This window comes from Chelonia mydas, chromosome 1 (assembly GCF_015237465.2).
Source record: "Chelonia mydas isolate rCheMyd1 chromosome 1, rCheMyd1.pri.v2, whole genome shotgun sequence".
Classification (NCBI taxonomy): Eukaryota; Metazoa; Chordata; order Testudines; family Cheloniidae; genus Chelonia; species Chelonia mydas.
The window spans coordinates 189,409,346-189,430,477 of record NC_057849.1 but is presented as its reverse complement, the minus strand read 5'-3'; the positions used below and the strand labels follow the sequence as shown (position 1 = coordinate 189,430,477).

Genomic DNA, 21,132 nt, shown 5'->3' with positions numbered 1-21,132 from the left:
CAAGGTGTTTCAGTCTAATTACACATTGTATTGATTTTGAATTTGCCACCAAATATCATGAAATGGCCCTCTGTTCTTGTGTTAAGAGACAAGGAAAACTAATTCATGATCTATTGCTTCTTTACAATTCATTATTTTATATATTTTTATCACACCCACCTCCTCTTATTTAACTCCCTTCTAACATGAACAATCCCCATCTGTTTAATCTCATCAGATGAGTTTTTCATGCCTTTGATCTGAACCCACTAATTCTGCAATATCCTTTTAGAGATACCAGTGACCAGTACTGCATACAGTATTTCAGATGAGGACACACCATTTATTTATATTCTCCATCACACTCCCTATGTATCTTAACATCATTTGCAGTTTTGACTGCTCTGTGCATTGACCTGAGGTCTTCGCTGAACTGTCTAAAACTCCTGTCCCTTTCCTGAGTCAACATTAACTTCAGAAACCTGTAAAATGTTTTCAATAGTTCAATTTTTTCCCCCAATCCAATGTATGTTACTTTACATTTATCAACATTGAACTTAATTTGCCATCATATTGCTTGTTTAGGGTCTCTGAAATTCTTCGCTGTCTTCTCTGGGTCTAGAAACCCCAAACAGCTTATATGAAATGGCTTCGTTTGTGTCAGTCCAGATCACAAATGCACTGAAAATGTTTAATAATATTAATCAATAACCTTGTATTGTAAGCAATCTCAGGTCTGAACAAGGATGGAAAATGAATCTCCCTCCCACATCTACAGTTGGTCACTAGCACCGAAGAAGTATATAGGCAACGTAATGGAGAAAAGGAGAAGAAAGTTGTATTAGTATAGTGCTTGCTGTTGGCCACGCTGTAAATGACCTGTGAATGAACAGGAATTAAGTTTGTGGCTGTCAGTCCAGAACTTGTCACCTACACAAAATCCACATGAAAATATTTTAAATTAAAAAAATCCAACCCCTTAAAGCATATGCAAAAGGTATAAAGCAGAATTGTTTTTACCTTGAGGTTAACATTTTCAAATTTTCTTCTAATCGAAACCAAATCAGCTTCGCTTTCGGTATCTACAATTTGAAGTTAAACACTAAGTAAATTCCAGTTCATCCAAAACCAATGCAATATATTTGTATTTCTGGGAATGATTTTAAACTGACACTATGAAGTCCAAACTGGCCAAAAAATTACATCTTGAAAAAAATACATTTTTACAAAATCCTTAAGAAATATGTTCCTGTACTATATTTTTAACTTAAATCTCATTGAAAGTCAGTGGAACTTGGGATCCGAAGCGCCTAAGTCACTTTTGAAAAATGGCATAACCAGAGCTCTTTGAGATGGACTATGTATATTCACACTCATGGAATGCGCTGGCCAGTGTAATTCAAATGGTTGAAAATGTCTCACAGGAGTGACTGTTACAGAGCTCACATGCCCCTCCACCCCACCGTCCATTCCCAAGTGTTCCAAGGGCAAGGCTATTAAAGGGAGCATGGTGCCCTCTGCAACCTTAATTCCTTCCACGGTTTTCTCAGTCAGCATTTCATTAGGACTCTGAAGAGGACAGGAAGGTTGGCAAGGAGTGTGAATATGCAGAGTCCATCTCAAACAACTCTGATCAGAGGTAAGTAAACTCTGTTTTTCTTCCTTCAAATGTCCTCTGCATATTCCCACTCATGGGCACTCAATACCCTATTCAGTGTTCAGGGAACATCAAACAAGTCTTCTAACCTTGCTTTCTCAGGTGGAGAGTTGTAAGAAGCGTAAGAGTTTTTTTCCCCCCACTTCCCTTATAGGCAATGTATCTTGCAGATCTGGTAAATGATCTGACTGTGAACTTGTGTGATGCACTTCATCTAAAACCATGACAGAAGAAGCTGGAAGTACTGGTGACAAGGTTATCACCAGTTGCAGAACCAAAGTTCTATCACCAGTTCTATCACCAGTTGCAGAACCAAAGTCTCTATGAAGTTCACTAAGAACAAAACTTTCCTTAAATCACAAACTTAGCCAAGACTAACACCAACTACAAAGCAGGAAACCACACTAAGCTAAAGCACTATAATCATCTAAGTGAAGGATCTAGATTAATGGAGGTTTACATCCATCTGATCCTGCAGTTGGAAGGAACTGAGTCTGCAGAGGGTGCCATGCCCCCTTTTAAAGCCTTGCTCTCAGAACATTAGAGAACGCAGACAAGTAGGAGGCGGCATGCATGCTTTAACAGATATAAGAAGTTCCTATAAGAAGTTGCCACCATCTGGGTTACAGCAGCCATAACATCCCATAAGTACGAATATGCTGAGGAGATAAAGACATTTAAAAAGCTAATGCGACTGTCCTTTTAATTGTCAGAAATGTCACATCTTGAAATGGTTGTTTTCCATTGATAGATAACTGCAGAGGGGCATTTTAAGAGATATACTATGACATGCTTATGGATAGGGCCCTACCAAATTCACAGACATGAAAAAAAGCATCATGGACCGTGAATTCTGGTCTTATGTGTGCTTTTACCCTATACTATATAGATTTCACAGGGGAGTTCACGTTTCTCAAATTAGGGGTCCTGACTCAAAAGGTTGTGCAGCGGGGATCGCAAGGTTATTTTACAGGGGAAGGGTGGCGCAGTTTTGCCACCCTTACTTCTGTGCTGCTGTCAGAGCTGGGTGGCCGGAGAGCAGCAGCTGGTGGCCAGGCGCCCAGTTCTGAAGGTGGTGGCCCGCCAGCAGCAGCAGCAGCGCAGAAGTAAGGATGGTAATACCATACCATGCCACCCTTACTTCTCTTACTTCTGCGCTGCTGTCTTCAGAGCTGGGTGGCCAGAGAGTGGCGGCTGCTGACTGAGGGCCCAGCTCTGTAGGCTGTAGCAGCTGTGCAGCTCTGAAGGCAGCACCACCACCAGCAGCAATGCAGAAGTAAGGGTAGCAGTACCACAACCCTCCCTACAATAACCTTGCAACCCCCAACCAAACCAAAAAATAATAATAAACCACTCATTTCTATTTTGCAGTATGAGTTTTCATTCTTTCTCCCCCTTTTGATTTATAGAAATGGCAGACAGATGCAAACGAACCTATTTCATACTTAGAGAGACAAGGTGGGGGAGATAATATCTTTTATTGGACCAACTTCTGTTGGTGAGAGAGAGAGAGAGAGAGAGAGAGAGAGAGACAAGCTTTTGAGTTTACACAGATCTCTTCTTGGATGCCATACCAGTCACTTCTGTGCTGGCGTCTAATCAAGGACACGAATATTGCACTGGTCGACAATATGGTCTCATATGGTCCCTAGTCAATACTTCAGCTACAACATATTAGGAGTGTAAAAAGCAGACACAGATTAACCCACCATTTTAATTATTTTGGAAAAATCACAACGAGCAGGACTTTCATTCATTTTAAATTAATAAATACTAATGGCAAGATTAATAACTTTTTTGAAATCTTACCTGTGTCAGCAACTTGAATCTCTTCATAGGAGTCTATAAAGGATTTCCTAGCAGGTTCCTTGAAATAAAAATACACATGAACAAAGTCACAAGAACTAGTAGCAGTTTAGCTCTAATAATCTGGACTACTCGAATTCCCTTCGCCATTAGTTCCACTGTTACTGCTGAAAGCCCAATTCTCTTGTGAAAATGACTATGTCAAAAAGGCATCTAAAACAAAACTGCTCCTAAAGCCTATTCTTGACTCTCAGCTGAATACTCAATTTTTTACCACTTTTTCCTCCTTTTATTCCCAGAGAACCAACATAAAAGTGAGAGGAAGCTAGTGTGTACTCGGTTACACATTATAATATAACAGCTCAACAGTGATATAGTGATGGGGATCAGATAGATTGGTTTAACAGCTAAAAGAATTTTAATTGCTGTATCTTTCCTGTCGGTAATCTATGAGCCAAAAAGAACCCAGTTTGCACTTCAGAATCCATGTTGAGTTTGTAGACCTGGCAATTAGGGGAAAAAAACATATACTTATAAACTGAGTCCATTTCATCTGGTGTCATGCAGAGCCACTAACTCTTCAACACCACAATGCTATTCTTGGAGTAGAATCAAGCGCGGAACCACCTAGTTTCAAAGTAGTACCACACTTGAGGTTACTTAACTGTTATATGAAGGCTGCCTTGCAAAATGGTCATGGAACTTTACCAGCTGAGAAAAAAAAGTTTACTCTCTCATCCTCTATTATGAGAGGGACACTGAAAAGAACAGAGATCTTATTTGCCTGTCAATTACAGTTGCTTGCCACAGGAGAACAGAAATTTGCAAGAGCGATTGACTTACTTTACTGTAGATACTATTACATTATAGAGAGTCAAATGAAGTTCTCTACTTCATCAAAAAAAGGGACTGGTTATTTGCAACTGGTTTTCTTAAAACTATATTAATATTCCCCAGAATATGGGGGTTTGATCCTGCACCCAATGAAATAACTGGAGTCAATAGGGAAAAAAAAGTCACAATGTATGCAGATTAGGCTCTTAACAGTTTACTTAAAAGGTTTCAGAAGAGACAATTTCAGAGTCAATATTTTTAGGAACTTTTTACATTCCAATGCAAAGGATACTCATACAGACAAATAGCTTTTTCTACATGTTTTCAATTGACATCTTGCAACGAGGTTCTTCAAGAACTCTGGTAAAACAAATCTAAACAGTATTTTTCTATCTAATCCAAAAATGCACTTTGGACTGAAGACAACAGCAAAATGCAGACAGACAAAAAACTTTCATGAACTTGAGACAAATAACTAGAAAAACAATGTCATTACTTAAAGGGCGCAACAAACCCAAGAAGCCTGCCATACTGAATTTCAGGTACTGTTTCACATTTGATCCTGAGAAGGAGCAAATCCCAAAAGCAGCTAACCCTTAAAGAGCCTGTAGAGTTTACAATTGACACATTAAACATCAGTAAGGTTAAAAAAAACAAAAACAAAACCAAACCTATCTTCAATTGAAAAACAAAACAAAACCCCATCTGTAGGTGTTAAAGCCCACAAGAAATAGCTCTTTCACTTCAGATTAATTTAAAACAGAGGCTGGGATTCAGCGAATGTTCATATATTCACAGCACAGGAGGGAGGAGATAATCACACGATGGACAAAGAGTTATAGAAGACATAATACAAAAGACTATTTCTATATGGCCTTCAAATAAACAACATGCATTCCTTGATAAAAAGTGAAATAAAAAATACAACTGTGTGTGCAATACAAGAGGAAAGAATATTGTAGTACACTTTAAAAACAGTAAGAACAGGCTTAAAAACCTCCCCCCCAACTTTAGAACAATGGTGACCAATACCAGGGTCCAAATATAATTTTCCAATATTGTTGAGAGCTATAACCAAAGAAAAAAAAAACAATAATTGCTCTATGGACCATATTGCTCACTGGCTTTCCAGCTTCATCCAACCCATAAAAGCCTCTAGACCCAGATGACTTAAGCTTAGCAGGATTCATTTTAAATCAGCAGTCATTAGTGTAAACTGATGCCACCTGACACACAGAAATGGATAAACAACATATCCATCCATTGCAGTTAGCAAATAAAGTCTCCCCCACACCTTATGTGCACAGGGTCCAGTATCCCAGCCTTGCAGGAAGCTCTCTGTTACAGTCCCACTCACTCATTCATGGGAGTGTGGGGGCCCTTCCTGGGGAGAAGCTGTTCAGCAGCAGGTTGGCCTCCTTGCAGCCAGGAGCCAGCTCTCCTTCTCGTGGTCTTGGGGATCTCTGCGCAATCCCCACCAAGACCACAGCCTTCCCTGCAACTTCTGCCTGTAGTGTCATTGGCCCTGCAGCTGTGCAGGGAGCCTCCTGCAATCTTTCTGTTAAGCTGTGAAAATGTACTAAAAAACTTGAGGTCCAATTACATCAGGGTTAAACAACTAAGCAGTACAGTTTAGTTGAACTTCTGTATGATCTGGGGTGCACCAAATGCAAGGGCATATTAGATCCAGGTTTGACATGGTCTGAACTCTGTTGCACCAAGTAATGCAATTAGAAACCATTGTGCCTCTGCGCACATAAAATGAGGCCTCAAACTCATCTTGCAGATGGGGGATACAGCTGATAAGGGTATGGGGAGGCACAAAACCCATAACAACTGCAGGCCACCTCCAGTTGCTCTATTGCTTTAAAGATAGAAAATGTAAATTAGATGATCTCAGTAACTATGAGAATAAATTTTGTTTCAAACCATGCAAATACTAACAGTAATAGCTCTTCTAAAAGGATGCAACTGGCCATAAAGGACGCATGTGCATTCAACAGCTGGGGAACTATATGGGCAATTCTTGAAGGAGATGCACTGCTGCAATACCATAGTAAACAAGGAAGAAAAATTCCTCATTTTTTCAAAAAGATTGTATCTGTATTAGACAGCATGGTAATTTAATTCAATAATTCACACACTTATTTTAAATTAGGCTATCATAAAAATCATACAGAATTCTGCATGAAGAAAAACATAGTAATTATATTTACAGAGTCATACATTCATATCTAACACATTCACATTTGCCAGAAAACCTTATGGTGTCCATACCTGATGTACTTTTAAATCTTCATCTTCAAAATCAGAGATCCATTGCTTTCGTGATTCTTAATTAGAAAGTTTGAAAAAAGAAATCTATGTTAGAATGCGACATATTGCAAACAAGTGTTAGATTTGCATCCAAAAACTGATTTAACTAATTCCTCATTTAGACATAAATATTTATGATTAAAGTATTTTCTAAATAAGTAAACTCCGGAAAGGTTTAACAAATTCAGAACACAGACAAAGAAATGAAAGAAAGGAAGAAAGAGAGACAGTCAGATTTTCACCCAACATAAATTGGCATAGTATCACAGAAGTCAATGAAACTATGTTCATTAGATCAGCTACAGATCTCACCCAATGCTTTTAGACAGATACTCAAAAGACTCCCTAGAAGACAACCACAAACTATTTGTAAAACACCACTAATCTCTAGGGACCCAATCTTACAATACTTAAGCAACTGTAACTTTCTTTATGTGGGTACTTCTATTAACCTCATTGGGACTACACAGTAAGTCAAGTTATACACACACACACACACACACACACACACACACTTAAGTGTTTGCAGGATCAGAGCCTATTTCTCTACAGTACAGGTAATATTCACCTTTAAAATATACAAGTTGCCCAAAACCAATTATTAACATTCTTAAATGTTAGGGGGAGAGATTTTCAAGGGAACAAGTATAGTTGGGTGCCAAACTTCCTTTTGTACCTCTAGAAGTCATCCCTCTAATTCTGGACTTTTGCATATTCCCTTCTAACTATGAAGCTTTTCCATAAGCATTGGTTCCTGGACATTTTTACTCAACTTTTTAAAGTTGCACACATGAAAAAAATCACGCTGTAGATACTGGAAATTACATTCAAAGCACAAGACTTTCTCTTTTAAACAAAAAGATTTACAAGGTTTACACTACAGTCATTAATGTACTCTTTTAGGTAGATAAATATTTATACTACTTATAACTAATAATTACTGATTACGAGTTGCAAATACTATTAAAACCATTTATAATGTTCTAATGAGATGCAGCACGCCTTCTTCTGTGTTCTTTGCGTGGATTATTTACATAGTGCCTAAAAATGTGCTAGAAAACAAGGAAGGAGATGATTTAGAGCTAATTTTTTTTACTAATATATAAGGAAAAATAGAGTATCATAAATATACATTTGTCTAGTTTCAAGTACCCTTTTTATTTTGCCTGCTCCAGATACTTGCCTCAAACACAGCACTGCATTAAATGAACACTATTTACACAAAATAATTCTGCTGGTGTTCCCAGATCCGAGCCTTCCTGCACTACTTCACCAATACCATCTTGCAACTGTCAGATGTGCCATGACTGAACCAGGGAGCGACACCTCCACGTGCCCACATCAGTTTGAGCTGCTATACGAGGGGTGGGCAAACTTTTTGGCCCGAGAGCCACATCGGGGTGTGAAACCGTATGGAGGACCAGGTAGGGAAGGCTGTGCCCCCCAAATAGCCTGGCCCCCACCCCCTATTCACCCTGTCCCACTTCCTGTCCCCTTACTGCCCCCCTTCCGGGACCCCCCACCCCAAACCGCCCCCGCCAGGATCCCAACCCCTATCCAACCCCTCCTGCTCCCTGTACCCTCACTGTCCCGACCTATCCACACCTCCACCCCCTGACAGGCCCCCCGGGACTCCCACACCCTATCCAACCCCCCCTGTTCCCTGACCGCTCCAGAACCTCTGCCCCTGGGACGCCCCGCCCCTAACCGCCCCCTACTCCCTGTCTGCCCCCGGGACCTGCTACCCAACCCACCCGCCGCCACCATGCGCTGCCGCCACCGCCCCTTTACATTCTGCTCAGAGCGGCAGGAGCTTGCAGCCCCACTGCTGGCGAGGATGCAGGGGAGGGAGAACAGCGGGGGAGGGACCGGGGCTAGCCTTCCTGGCCAGGAGCTCAGGGGCCAGGCAGGACGGTCCCGCGGGCCAGATGTGGCTCGTGGGCCGTAGTTTGCCCACTTCTGTGCTATACCTTTCCCGCTTGCTCCCTGAAGTGACACCAGAAAGTGGATATCCTCTGCCTACATTTCCTGGTACTGTCTTTGAGAGTCACGAGAGAAGAGAAAGAGGGGAGGCAGTTTTCTGTGTATTTTGAAGGGATATCAGGGAGGTTTGGGTTTTTTCCCACCTGCTACTTCAGGAGCTGCTTTATGTACTTCATATCTTTCTGGTATATTTTGGGCAGCCCATCTTAGAACAGTTTCTTCCTTTACAAATTGTGCTTCCCCTCCTTGGCTTAAGGGGGAACTTGTCTCCATCCCTATATTTTAATTTTTTTTTTTCCCCACAAGAAGCAAGACAAATGTAAAGACCATAACAACATCTGTTGTTATAAAAAGAGTCTAAAACATGTTCCATGCTTTTTTCTCCTTTAAGAATCCAGTGAAAGATTCTACTTTGTGCTTCAGTCCCCACCATCTTCTCCCTTAGCTTATTAGTGCACCAGAAGCACTCAGCCTGACTGATTAAAAAAAACAATCAAATTTCCTTAAAACCGGTGATTACATCTGATGCCAACTTTATTTAATTTGTATTTACAGCTGCAAATACTCTTGAAGGGTAATTTGATTCTTGATGCTAAACTAGATACTGTCCTTAATAAAATGTCTCAGATGGAAAACTGATTTGAAGTAGTTGAGAAGAAACCCGAAAATATGAAGAAAAAGCCTTTGGCTCTGGAAACAGAACTAAATAGGCATCTTAAACAAGGATAACTCCTTGTTATATTGGAAAACAGGATCTAGTTTCTCAATAGTAGTACAGCCTCTAATATCCATACATGGGACATGCTTTTGATGTGCACCAGAGGCAGGGGAAAAAGAGTAATTAACTCAGTCTGATATTATTACACTATTAGCAAGAATTTGATTCTCTTCTATAGAACGAAGGATACCTAATAAAAGTTCTATACCTAAATCTTCCTAATCTGCTGGTACTAAAACTGTAGTGCTTATGTCTTCTCATGACAGAGCGCATGTGATGCAATTGGTCTGCAAAACATGGAAACATTATGTATAATAAAAATATATGTATAACCAAATAGTCTAAAGCTACCCATCCATGTCTGACGTGGAAAAAAAAAAGTTCCTGCTGAAGGCAAAATTTGTTGCTTTTGCTTTAACTCAGAGGTGGGCAAACTATGGCCCATGGGCCGGACCGTTCTGCCTGGCCCTTGAGCTCCCGGCCAGGGATGCTAGCCCCCAGCCTCTCCCCTGCTGTCCCCCCACTCCTGCACAGACTCAGCTCACCATGCCGCCAGTGCTCTGGGTGGCAGGGCTGCGAGCTCCTGCTGGGCAGTGCGACTGTGAGAACCACTGGCCTGCCCCGGTGCTCTAGACTGTGAACTGGTGTGGTTGGCTCCGGCCGGAAGGCACGGCTGCCAGTCCTGGTGCTCTGAATAGCATGGTAATGGGGCAGGGAGCAGGAGGGCTGGATAGGCGTGAGTGTCCCGGGGGGGCCTATCAGGGGGCTGGGGTGTGGATAGGGGTCAGGGCAGTCCGGGGACGGGGAGGGTTGAATAGGGGGTGGTGTCCGGGGACAAGGAGCAGGCGGGGTTAGATGGGTCAGGGGTTCTGAGGGAGGTAGTCAGGGGGCGGGAAATGGGAGGGGACAGATAGGCGGCCAGGGCCAGACTGTTTGGGGAGGCACAGCCTTCCCTACCCGGCCCTCCATACAGTTTCGGAACCCCAATGGGCCCTCAGGCCTAAAAGTTTGCCCACCCCTGCTTAACTGCTTCAAGTCTGTTCCTAGATAAACTGATGTTAGTCAAAGATCAAAGTGTTATTTATTTTTATTATGATAGGGAAAAACCTTTTGACTTCTTAAATTAGGCATATGGGGATCCTGCAAATATTTGTTCATTGTGCTCAATTTTACAGATACAAGTATTCGCACTGAAGTCAATGGGACAAATTTCATGCCTAGCAGTTTGCAGGATGAAGCCTTCGAGAAATGCATATGGAATTATAAGGGGAGGAGGACCAAACAAGACTATGATGGGATTACTCGCATGCATAAAGTTAAGCACGTGAGTTTATGCTGTTTGCAGGATCAGGGCCTTAGCTTGTAAGCTCTTAGGATCACAGGGATCCATCTTGCTCACTTTGTGAACACGACGTACATCTACAATGCATTGAAAATATCTTTTAGCAATATATTTTATTTTTAAAATGCGGATTCAGGGTTACATTACTCCCAGGTTAACTGTGCTACTGAGAAGCAACAAGGGTAGTCATATCAACCAAATTTCTGCTTTTGTCCCTAGAGAGCAAAATCTATTAAACATCACAGAGGGATTTTTTGTTTGTTTGAAACTGGAACAAACATTCCCTTTATTTAAGTAAGGAAAAATTTGGACTGTATGTTAAACACCACAGAAATATCATTCTGCCAGGAGTTTAACACATTTCTTCCTTGGTCCTCCTACCCCCACTGTACACTTTGTATTCTGTGTTGAAATTGAAATTAATATATTTGAAAATGTAAAAACATCCAAAAATATTTAAGTAAATTGCATTCTATTATTGTTTAACAGTGCGATTAATTACGATTATTTTTTTCCAACTACTGATGCTTGTCTTTGCAACCTGAATGTTCTTTGAACATAGGGGTGGTTTTGGTTTGGTTTTTCTTTGTTAATATATTGTTAGACTGGGTTAAAGGTGGACTCTTGGATAGGGAATGAATATAGATAGCACAACAAAAGGATGTTAGGGCCAACTATCCTTTAGGGGGTTCAGCTGATGTAATTACATTCAAATGATGGGGGAAGAGAGTTAAAAAAGTGTATTGTTTATATGGGTCAGGTGTGAGCACAAGAGCAGTACTCATAAATCAAATGGCGTAATAGAAATTCTCCCCGAAAAAAGGTTTCTAGTATATGTTAACTGTAGGCTTTCTCCAAAGGCCACTGAAGTCATATGATCACACCTCTTAACTTTCTAATTTTATAATAGTATGTGTATATGCTGACAGGGGTGGGGGGAGAATGGTAATTAAAACATATTCTTAGGTAGTGGAATGAAATTGAGACAGTGGAACAGCTTGCAATGGAGACTTCAAAAGACAGCGTTTGATGTCTCTGCACTGGGAAGTCTTTGCATTAAGCTCCGGATTTGACCCTAGCCCTGCTATGTGCTAATGGCATTGAAATTAATGCCAAAGAAATGTATTTGTTCGGTTGGGGGGGGGGGGGGGGGTGTTGTTTTTTAGTTCTAAAGGCTTGATTTGAATCTCATCATCTTTATTGTATGCAAGGCCATGTAGAAGAAAAAACACTTCACACCTTCTGTTCCCCCCCCGCCCCTTTTTTGAACTTAGTTATGCTAGTCTTAAGTCCTCCTAAGCAAGAAATACTTTACACTTGTTACCAAAAATGGATGGACAGCATGGATGTTTCTCTGCTTTTGTTCTGAGGCAAAAAAATAAATTTTCCAGTTTTTCTTTTTGTTTATGTATTTGTATTAGGCCTGTCAAGTGATTAAAAAAATTAATTGTGATTAATTGTACGATTAAAAAAAAAAGCAATTGTATGACTAATTGCACTGTTAAATAATAACAGAATACCACTTATTTAAAGATTTTTGGATGTTTTCTACATTTTCAAATATATTAATTTCAATTTCAACATAGAATACAACACATTTCCCCTCCCCCTCACCAAGTTTGACCCCTTCTGCCTTATCCCCTCCAAACTGGCTATTCCAGCCCTGTCTCTTCCCCACCTGTGGCTCCTTGTTCCAGGCCCTTTCTCCTTGCCTATCCAGTCCAAGTCTCCACCCCTCAGGGTTCACATCCTAGTCCCACTCTTCTTGCCCAATCACCGTCTTAGTCACCCTCGTCAGGCTCCTCATACAATGTAAATCTCTCTTCCCACCACACCCCATGCTCTTCCCCCACTGTTTCTTAGTGACTGTCTCCTAGACCAACCTGTCCCAGTGTCCCCACTCCCCTTCAGCTTCTCATCTAATCTCAGTGACCCCATCCGCACCACCAACCAGTTCCCAGAAGCCCATCCCCCACCACCTCCCAGTCTTAATCTCCATGCCAAATCAGTCCCAGTCTCCATTACCCCCGCTATCCTCAATCCCAGCTTCTCCCCCTCACTCCCTCCAGTCCCAGTTTTACCAAACAATTTGTCCCAATTTACTCCTTACCTTCCCCCCTGTACAGCTTTTGTTCTCTCTGCATTCAAATCAGACTGCTTCCTCCTCCATGCTGTCTGGGTGCTAACTGGGGGGACGGGTCCCTATGAGCACAGGAGAGACAAGCTTCCTGCTCTGATTTTCAGTGTCCAGCAGCACCTAGGCCCAGAGCAGCCATTAGAGGGAGTACCCTGCTTAGCCTGCATAGCCCTGGGCTGGAACATGCTCAGTCACTCTGTAAGGATGACTAGGGCCCAACCAAAGTCATGGCCACGAAAAACACTTCACGGACTGTGAAATCAGGTCTCCCCCATGAAATCTGGTCTTTTGTGTGCTTTTACCCTATACCGTACAGATTCACAGGGAGACCAGCGTTTCTCTATTGGGGTCCCCAATGAGTAGCGGGGTGGGGTGGCGGTGTCGCAGTATTGCCACCCTTATTTCTGCGCTGTCTTCAGAGCTGAGTGGCCAGAGAGCGGTGACTGTTGGCCAGGTGCCCAGCTCTGAAGGCAGCACCCTGCCAGCAGCAGCACAGAAGTTAGGGTGGCAAAACCATACCATGCCTTCCTTACTTCTGCGCTGCTGCTGGTGGTGGCTCTGCCTTCAGCACTGGGCTCCCGGACAGCAGCCACCACTCTCCGTCCGCCCAGTTCTGACAGCAGTGCCACCGCCACAGCAGTGCAGAAGTAAGGGTAGCTGTATCACAACTCCCCCACCCCCAACTCCTTTTTGGGTCAGGATCCCTACAAATACAACACCGTGAAATTTCAGAATTAAATAACTGAAATCATGAAATTTACGATTTTTAAAATCCTATGACCATGAAATTGACCAAAATGGACCATGAATTTGGTAGGGCCTTCAAGGATGACAAATGCACATTCCTGTCACCTACAGTAGTCTTGAGGAGATGGAGAATGTTTAGTCACTCTGTGGGGACTGGTACCTGCGCTAGGAGCTGAGAGAGGCTCAAACATGCTCAGTGAGCATGGAATCTTCTGGGATTTTAGCTGCTGATATCAAACTACTGAGCATGTGAGAGTTGCTATTTTCCAAAGGCTTATAACTTGACCAAATGTAATTAGATTTTCACAAGGATGGCAAATCCACAACCCTAGCAAAAAACCCCATCCTCTCCAGCCCAATTTCAAGTCCCTGCTCCAAAGCCTGAAGGCGCTAGAGCTTTTCAAAGAACAGGTCACCAGAATATAATGGGGTAAAAAACCCTTATTTTAACCTAGACTAGTTCAGCCATTTTTGAGAATAATTCGGCTGAAATTTTCCAAAACTCAGCCTGAGGCAAACATCCAGCATGGAAAATTTCAGCTTGAAAGATTTGGTTGCTAGAAGTAACTGAAAACAGGGTCTTATAATAGGAAGTGTTGGGCAATCTTAATAGGCAATGATACCAACCACACCTACCGGGTAAGCACTCATCTCAAGCTTTTTTTAAATCCACATTTCAGAACCTTTTGGAGCATTCATCTGACCTCCCTTCACTAACAATTTGCACTTTGAAGAGTTCAGATTTAAAAACAGGACTTTTAAAAAACATCCCATAGTAAAAATGTATATGATAATTAGGGCTGTAGATTAATCGCAGTTAACTCACACGACTAACTCAAAAAAATTAATCGCCGTTTTAATCGCATTGTTAAACAATAGAATACCAATTGAAATTTATTAAATATTTTGGATGTTTTACTACATTTTCATATATATTGTATTCTGTGTTGTAATTGAAATCGAAGTGTATATTATTTTTATTATAAATATTTGCACTGTAAAAATGATAATAGTATTTTTCAATTCACCTCATAGAAGTACCATAGTGCAATCTCTGTGAAAGCGCAACTTACAAATGTATATTTTTTTGCTGTTCCATAACTGCACGCAAAAGCAAAACAATGTAAAACCTTAGAGCCTACAAGTCCCACCCAGTCTACTTCTTGTTCAACCAATCGCTAAGACAAAGAAGTCTGTTTACATTTACAGGAGATAATGGGGCCCTCTTCTTATTTACAAGGTCACCTAGAAAGTGAGAAAAGGCATTTGCATGGCACTTTTCTAGCTGGCATTGCAAGGTATTTACGTGCCAGATATGCTAAACATTCGTATACCCCTTCATGCTTCGGCCACCATTCCAGAGGACATGCTTCCATGCTGATGATGCTCATTAAAAAAAATAACACATTAATTTAATTTGTGACTGAACTCCTTGTGGGAGAACTGTATGTACCCATCTCTGTTTTACCCATATTCTGCCATATATTTCATGTTATAGGAGTCTCGTATGATGACCCAGCACATGTTGATCATTTTAAGAACACTTTCTCTGCAGATTTGACAAAATGCAAAGAAGGTACCAGTGCTGCAGCTATCTTTAGAAATCTCACACTCGACCCAAGGTTTAAGAATCTGAAGTGCTTTCCAAAATCTGAGCAGGACGATGTGTGGAGCATGCTTTCAGAGAGCAACATTTCAATGCGGAAACTACAGAATCCGAACTATCGAAAAAGCAAATCAACCTTCCTCTGGTGGCATCTGACTCAGATAATGAAAATGAACATGCATCGGTCTGCACTGCTTTGGATTGTTATCAAGCAGAACCCGTCATCAGCATGGACGCATGACCCCTGGAATGGTGGTTGAAGCATGAAGGGACAGATGAATCTTTAGCGTATCTGGCATGTAAATGTTGCCAGCTACAACAGAGCCATGAGAATGCCTGTTCTCACTTTTAGGTGACATGTAAACAAGAAGTGGGCAGCATTATCTTCTGCAAATGTAAACAAACTCATTTGTCTGAGCGATTGGCTGAACAAGAAGTAGGAATGAGTGGACTTGCAGGCTCTAAAATTTTACACTGTTTTATTTTTGAATGCAGCTTTTTTATACATAATTCTATATTTGTAGATTCAACTTTCATAATTAAGAGATTGCACTACAGTACTTGTATTATGTGAATTGAAAAATACTATTTCTTATTTTTACAGTGTAAGTACTTGTAATCAAAAATATACAGTGAGCACTGTACACTTTGTAGTGTTGTAATTGAAATCAGTGTATTTGAAAATGTAGCAAAAAAATCCAAAAATATTTAAATAAATGGTGTTCTATTATTAACAGCGCAATTAATTGAGATTAATTTTTTTAATCGCTTGACAGTCCTAATGATAATCTTAAAAAAAAAAAATCACGCTTTTTATAAAGGCATACTAACATGTCCAGTAGTGCCACTGTAAAAATATTTTCTGGGGTTGAAGACATCTGAGGTCTTTAGTCTTATACTGCCTAGCATATTAAAAGCAAATGTATATTTCTAAAACAACACATACAGTGATACGGCATTTTTATTTTGCTTTTCCTTTACCTGTGATTTTTTGACATTGTGTGGCCCTCTGCAATTAAAAACAAAAAAAGAGAAGAGTCAGAACAATCTTAGAACAGTGTAAGTTATTTTGCAAGACACTTATTTACTTTGCTTATTTATTTATAAGGGCCCTGATTCTGTAAAGTACTATTCAACCTCAATTCCCAACAGCTTTTGGTTGCAGTCTAAGAGGTTATTGACCTACAAAGCACTGAATATCCCTAGGATCATCTTACCTGAAGCACCACCTTGCTTTCTCACACCATACTGCTACTGTTGAAATCAAAGACACACAAACTGCAGATACCTTGGTATATGAGAGAGCTAAGGAGAGAGCATTCTCCTTTGGGTCCCCTCAAGACTAAAAATTCACTCTTCTTTCCTTTAATCTGCCCAGTTCAAAAAAATCCAGATTTGTTGAGCTTCAAGACACTCCACACAGCCCACCTTTTAGAACAGGCATTTGGGAGAAGACTGAAGGTTTGGTTTCTTACAAATGTTTGTAATATACATTGGCTGAGGAGGCCAATATTTGTTTTTTGGAGTGACGCAGGAAGAGAGGGAAAAAGGAAACACATAAAATATAATTTCCACAACAATAAGGGAGGAAGAGAATTGAGCTTGGCATGCGCACACTTACGCTATGTCTACGTGAGACATCTTACAGCAGCAGAGCTATACTGATGCAGCTGCGCCGCTGTAAGATTTCGTGTAGCTGCTCTAGGCCGGTGGGAGAGAGTTCTCTCATCGGCATAATTAAACCATGTCCAATGAGCGGCAGTAGCTATGTCAGCGGGAGAAGTTCTCCCACCAACATAGTGCTGTGTACTCTACCACTTATGCCAGCGAAACTTATGTCACTCAAGGTGTTTTTTCACACCCCTGAACGACATAAGTTTTGCAGACGTAAGTGGTAGTATAGACATGGCCTTAGAGACAACTCAGATTGCTAAAACATTGTCATTACTTTAGTTCAATCTCTACAAAACAATGCATGTAAATAATAGTAGAGGTGGGACCATTGGAGGCCCGAGGGCAGAACTTAGCCAACTGCTGTCATTTCATCTCAAGTATATTTTAAAGTCAACAGTGATATGCTGAAGAGGTACAAGAGTATTGTTAAAAGACCTTCAAGCTGTATACTCTCAGCAATATTTTTTTTGGCCGCTGAGCTTATTAGCGCTATGAAATGGAGAACTATTTCTCTTTGACTATATCCCACAAATATTCTTTGGAACAGCAAGGTTAAATTAAGGAAATCATACCATGCAAGAGAGTTATTAAATACCTTATGTAGTTTTTTCTTCCATTCATTAATGTTTTTTTCTGACATATCACCCCATAGCTGTGGTCCTAGATATAACAAAACAGAAATTACAACAAACATTTTGCATGCATTATAGTATATGTCTATGTTGAATAACCTCTCTGTATTTAGGGAGTGTGTTAGGCAGTGAAAATGTCATCAAAACCAATCTACACCTGCAGGGCATTTACGCTGTGTGTTGGCCAGCAATTTATATGAAAATGACTTCTTTAATGCAGTTCTATGTTTGAGATGAAATTGAATAAAGTCCATAAATTCAAAGTTAGTTTCCTTAATGACATAACTCAGCTCCATTGCATGTTATGGCCCTGAACCTACAAAGACCTAAGCAAGCAGTAACTTTGTATGTGAGTAGTCCCATTAAATGCACCAAGCCTATGTGGAGTGTACAGCAGTTCACATGTGTAAGTCTTTGCAGTAATGGGACCTATATGTAGTGTTTCATATAAGGTGTAAATAGATGTTACAAAAACCAGACACATTACACCAGACACAGCCATTGCAAATTCACACATTCCAAGCGGCAAAAATGCAAACACACAAAAAAATCCAACCCTAATCCTTAACTCCTGAAAATATATTTAATTATATTAAGATTGTAAAAACCTTTAAAAACACAGCCTAAATTCTGGACCTAGGACTACATAATAGTTGGTATTTTTGTAGCACTTTACATATGCCTACAATAGTTAACTTAACCCTGGTAAGGCACTTAGGTATCCATCCTCATTTGACAGGTAGGAAGCTATAGCAGAGCAGTTCTTGGCTCCAAGTAACATATTCAAACCATTAGACCACATTGCCTATTACATTGCAGACCATACGAATATTTTAGACAGATCTCAGCCTTTTGTGTTCGAATCTCCTCATATACATGCAACCCTTCTGATGGATGACAACTTTTATGAAACCTTGGAAAAACATGACTTCCCCCAATCTCAGTACAGTAACAAAATTAACCATGTGCTCTCACAGTGAAGAAAACGTCTTCTTAAGATAACAATCTATTCCATCCAATGAGATGCTGCAAAACATTCACATCACAACAGCTTTTACATAACAGCTTCTGAGTTCTCCCCTTCATTCTCTTTTCTCACTTACGTTCTTTCCTTTAAACTCCTCTTCTACCCTAATGTTTGTTCCTTACAATTCACTATAGTAGAGCCCCAATACCCTTTTTTGTCTAAATAATGACTAAAATTGTAACTTGCTTTTACCCTTCACCTATTGCTACATATGGACGTAGACCCAGAGCCTGTAAAAATTATCCATGCGTTGCATTTTACATATGGCTTCGCTGGGACTACTCCCATGGGTAAACTACAGCAGATACTGAAGTTTTTTTTTAGGATCTGGGCCACAGAGTGAATTATTTTTGCCAGACATTATCCAGTCCTATTTGTGTAAATCTGTACACTGTAGTAGGTCTGAAAAAAAAAAAAATGAAAACACCTTTATTTTAAGGAATTCTTACCAATGGGTGTATCATAAGTCAATGATTCCATAGAGACAAGTATATCATCTTCAAAGGGATAATTGTACTATTTAAAAAAAAAAAACAGACCATTTTAACAGTTAGAAATGATTGGTTAAATATTTAACAGCAGAGGTTTTACATAAAGTTCAACGATTTTCATAAGCTTGGTTTAGACTGAAAAACACACACACACAGACTTTTATTTTCAAATATTTTAAAGTCTGCAATCTGACAATACCCTCTTTTACATGAGATGAAATACGTTTTTAAAGGATAGAAATACTGCTGTCCCAGGGCATAAACCGAACACTAACTGAAAGGTGTTGAGAGGTAAATGTGCACCATGGACAAGATATCCCGTAACTGTCCCTTACAGGGCTTCTTCCACTTTCCTCTGATGTAACTGGTTTTGGCCACTGATAGACTGGGAATCTGATTAGAGGGACTGCTGGTCTGATCCCGTAAGGCAATACAGTGTAGAGGGGACTGGCAAGATGAGAAAGAGACATTTACCACCATCACTGTCTAAACGCGATCACCAAGAAAATCAAGGGTATTTTTAACCAAATACACCGCATACGTATTTTTAAAGTTTATAGATAAACATGGAGACCAAACAAAAATACTTGGGGAACTTCCGTCTCCCGGGCGCTGGAGCCACCCCCTTCCCGGGCGGCAGCGTGGGCGCGGCAGTAACTGGCTTGTGACCGGCCGCGTCGCTGCCGCATACAACGCCCCCGGCACGGAGCCACAAGCTTTCTAACACTAACTCCCAAACCCAGACTCCGAGCCCGGAGTAAAAGGCCCCCGATGTCCCCGGGCGGCGGCGCCCGGGCGCTCCCGAGACGTCGCGCCGCTGGGGGCGCAGCAGCGCCTTTGCAAAGTGACCCCAGTCCCGGGCTGTGGAAGCGACGGGCGACAGCTCACGTCGCGCACCGTCTGCGCGGGAAAGTGGCGCCTGAAAGGTCTGAGGCGAGTGAGCGCCCGGCCCGCCAAACGCCGCCAGCCCGGGCTGCTGGTTGCGGTTGCAGGGAGGGCAGCGGGGCCTCCGGACTGTGCCCGCGCGGGGAGCCGCGTCAGCGGCCGGGCCGCCCTGAGCAGCCACGGGCGGCGCGTCGGGGCCCTGCGACCCCCGCGCGTGGGCCGCGCGACTCCCGGCCGGGCCGTTACCGGAGCCGGGGGGCGGGCTCACCCCGGCATAACGACCGGGGGGGGGGTACGGTGACGAAGCCCCGCCCCCAGCCTCACCTTCTCGATGATCCGCTGCAGGGAGTCCACGAAGCGCGCGTTGCTGCGGCGCAGCCTCTCTTCCAGCTCCTCCATTGCGGGACGCCCCCGCCCCGCTCCCCCGATGTGTATTCGTCGCCCCCTCTCGCCGATTCAAACTTCGCGCCGCCTTCCGCAGCCCCTGACAACTCGATTGGAGGTGGGCCGTGTCACTTTATTCGGAACAGCCAATCAGTGTTCCCAGTTCTCTTCGATTGGCTATCGTGTTCGGAATGCCTGCCCTTTTTCTTATTTTGTCCCGCCTATCTCCTTTTCAGAGCTTTCTAATTGGACGCTGGACTCGGAAAGGCTGAGGGTTGGGAAAAAGATCTCTATTCTACCTAGCAACACCGGCCCATCGTTAGCTCCTATTGGAGGCAGCATTCGGGTGGCCTCCTATTGGTCACTGCGACCCTGAATTTTTTTTTTTTTTTTTTTTGAACTCTAGGGCTTCCTAGAACCAGGAAGAGAAAATGCTGGAGAGAAGGGGAGGCGTAGTTCCTCTGCCTGCTCCAGGGAGGGTCTGCTCCAGCCTCTTCATGCCCAAAATCACTTTTTGAATTTAAGGGCAACCCAGGATATATCCCGCCCCTTCTCCAAAGCCCTGCCCCACTCCATCCCCCCCCATCTGTCCCTGGCTTTCTCCCACCCTTGCTCACTTTCACCTTGCTGGGGCAGCGGGCTGGGGTCCGGGAAGGGGTGCAAGCTCTGGGCTGGGGCCAAGGGGATTACAGGGTGGGAAGGGGCTCTGGGCTGAGCCGGATGTGGGAGGGGGTGAGGGGTCCAAGCGTAGGCGCTGACTCTGGGGGTGCTCCGGGAAAAATTGGTGGGTGTTCTGCACCCACTGGCAGCCAAGCTCCCCACCGCAGCTCACGTCCGCCTCCACCCCTGAGCGAACCGTTTTGCCTGCTTCTCCTCCCAGTGCTTGCCGCTGCAGAACAGCTGGTTCCTGGTGT

The 21,132-nt window shown here is 42.3% G+C and overlaps 1 protein-coding gene and 1 long non-coding RNA gene across 13 annotated transcripts in view; one reads left to right on the top strand and one right to left on the bottom strand.

Annotated features, from left to right (window-relative positions):
* Positions 1 to 20,321, bottom strand: part of LOC102944284 (Holliday junction recognition protein) — a 42,668-nt gene extending 22,347 nt beyond the window's left edge. For 3 of the 12 annotated variants that reach the window (XM_037907434.2, XM_043538505.1, XM_037907443.2), the window contains exons 1-7: positions 19,225 to 19,530; positions 18,908 to 18,974; positions 17,395 to 17,459; positions 16,107 to 16,134; positions 6,554 to 6,609; positions 3,446 to 3,503; positions 1,000 to 1,061 (exon numbers count right to left, since the gene is read on the bottom strand). In XM_037907434.2, coding sequence (XP_037763362.1) covers positions 1,000 to 1,061; positions 3,446 to 3,503; positions 6,554 to 6,609; positions 16,107 to 16,134; positions 17,395 to 17,459; positions 18,908 to 18,974; positions 19,225 to 19,419 — 531 coding nt within the window. In that variant the 5' untranslated portion in view covers positions 19,420 to 19,530. Of the gene's footprint in view, positions 1 to 999; positions 1,062 to 3,445; positions 3,504 to 6,553; positions 6,610 to 12,745; positions 12,893 to 16,106; positions 16,135 to 17,394; positions 17,460 to 18,907; positions 18,975 to 19,224; positions 20,085 to 20,158 lie in introns of those variants that run through there. The other 9 variants (XM_043538511.1, XM_043538512.1, XM_043538509.1 and 6 more) reach the window with 8 other exon arrangements.
* LOC122464135 lies at positions 4,031 to 13,001 on the top strand. The gene is made up of 2 exons (XR_006288048.1): positions 4,031 to 8,016; positions 10,469 to 13,001. It is a non-coding gene; the product is annotated as an uncharacterized LOC122464135 (long non-coding RNA).
* Positions 20,322 to 21,132: the final 811 nt, after the last annotated feature.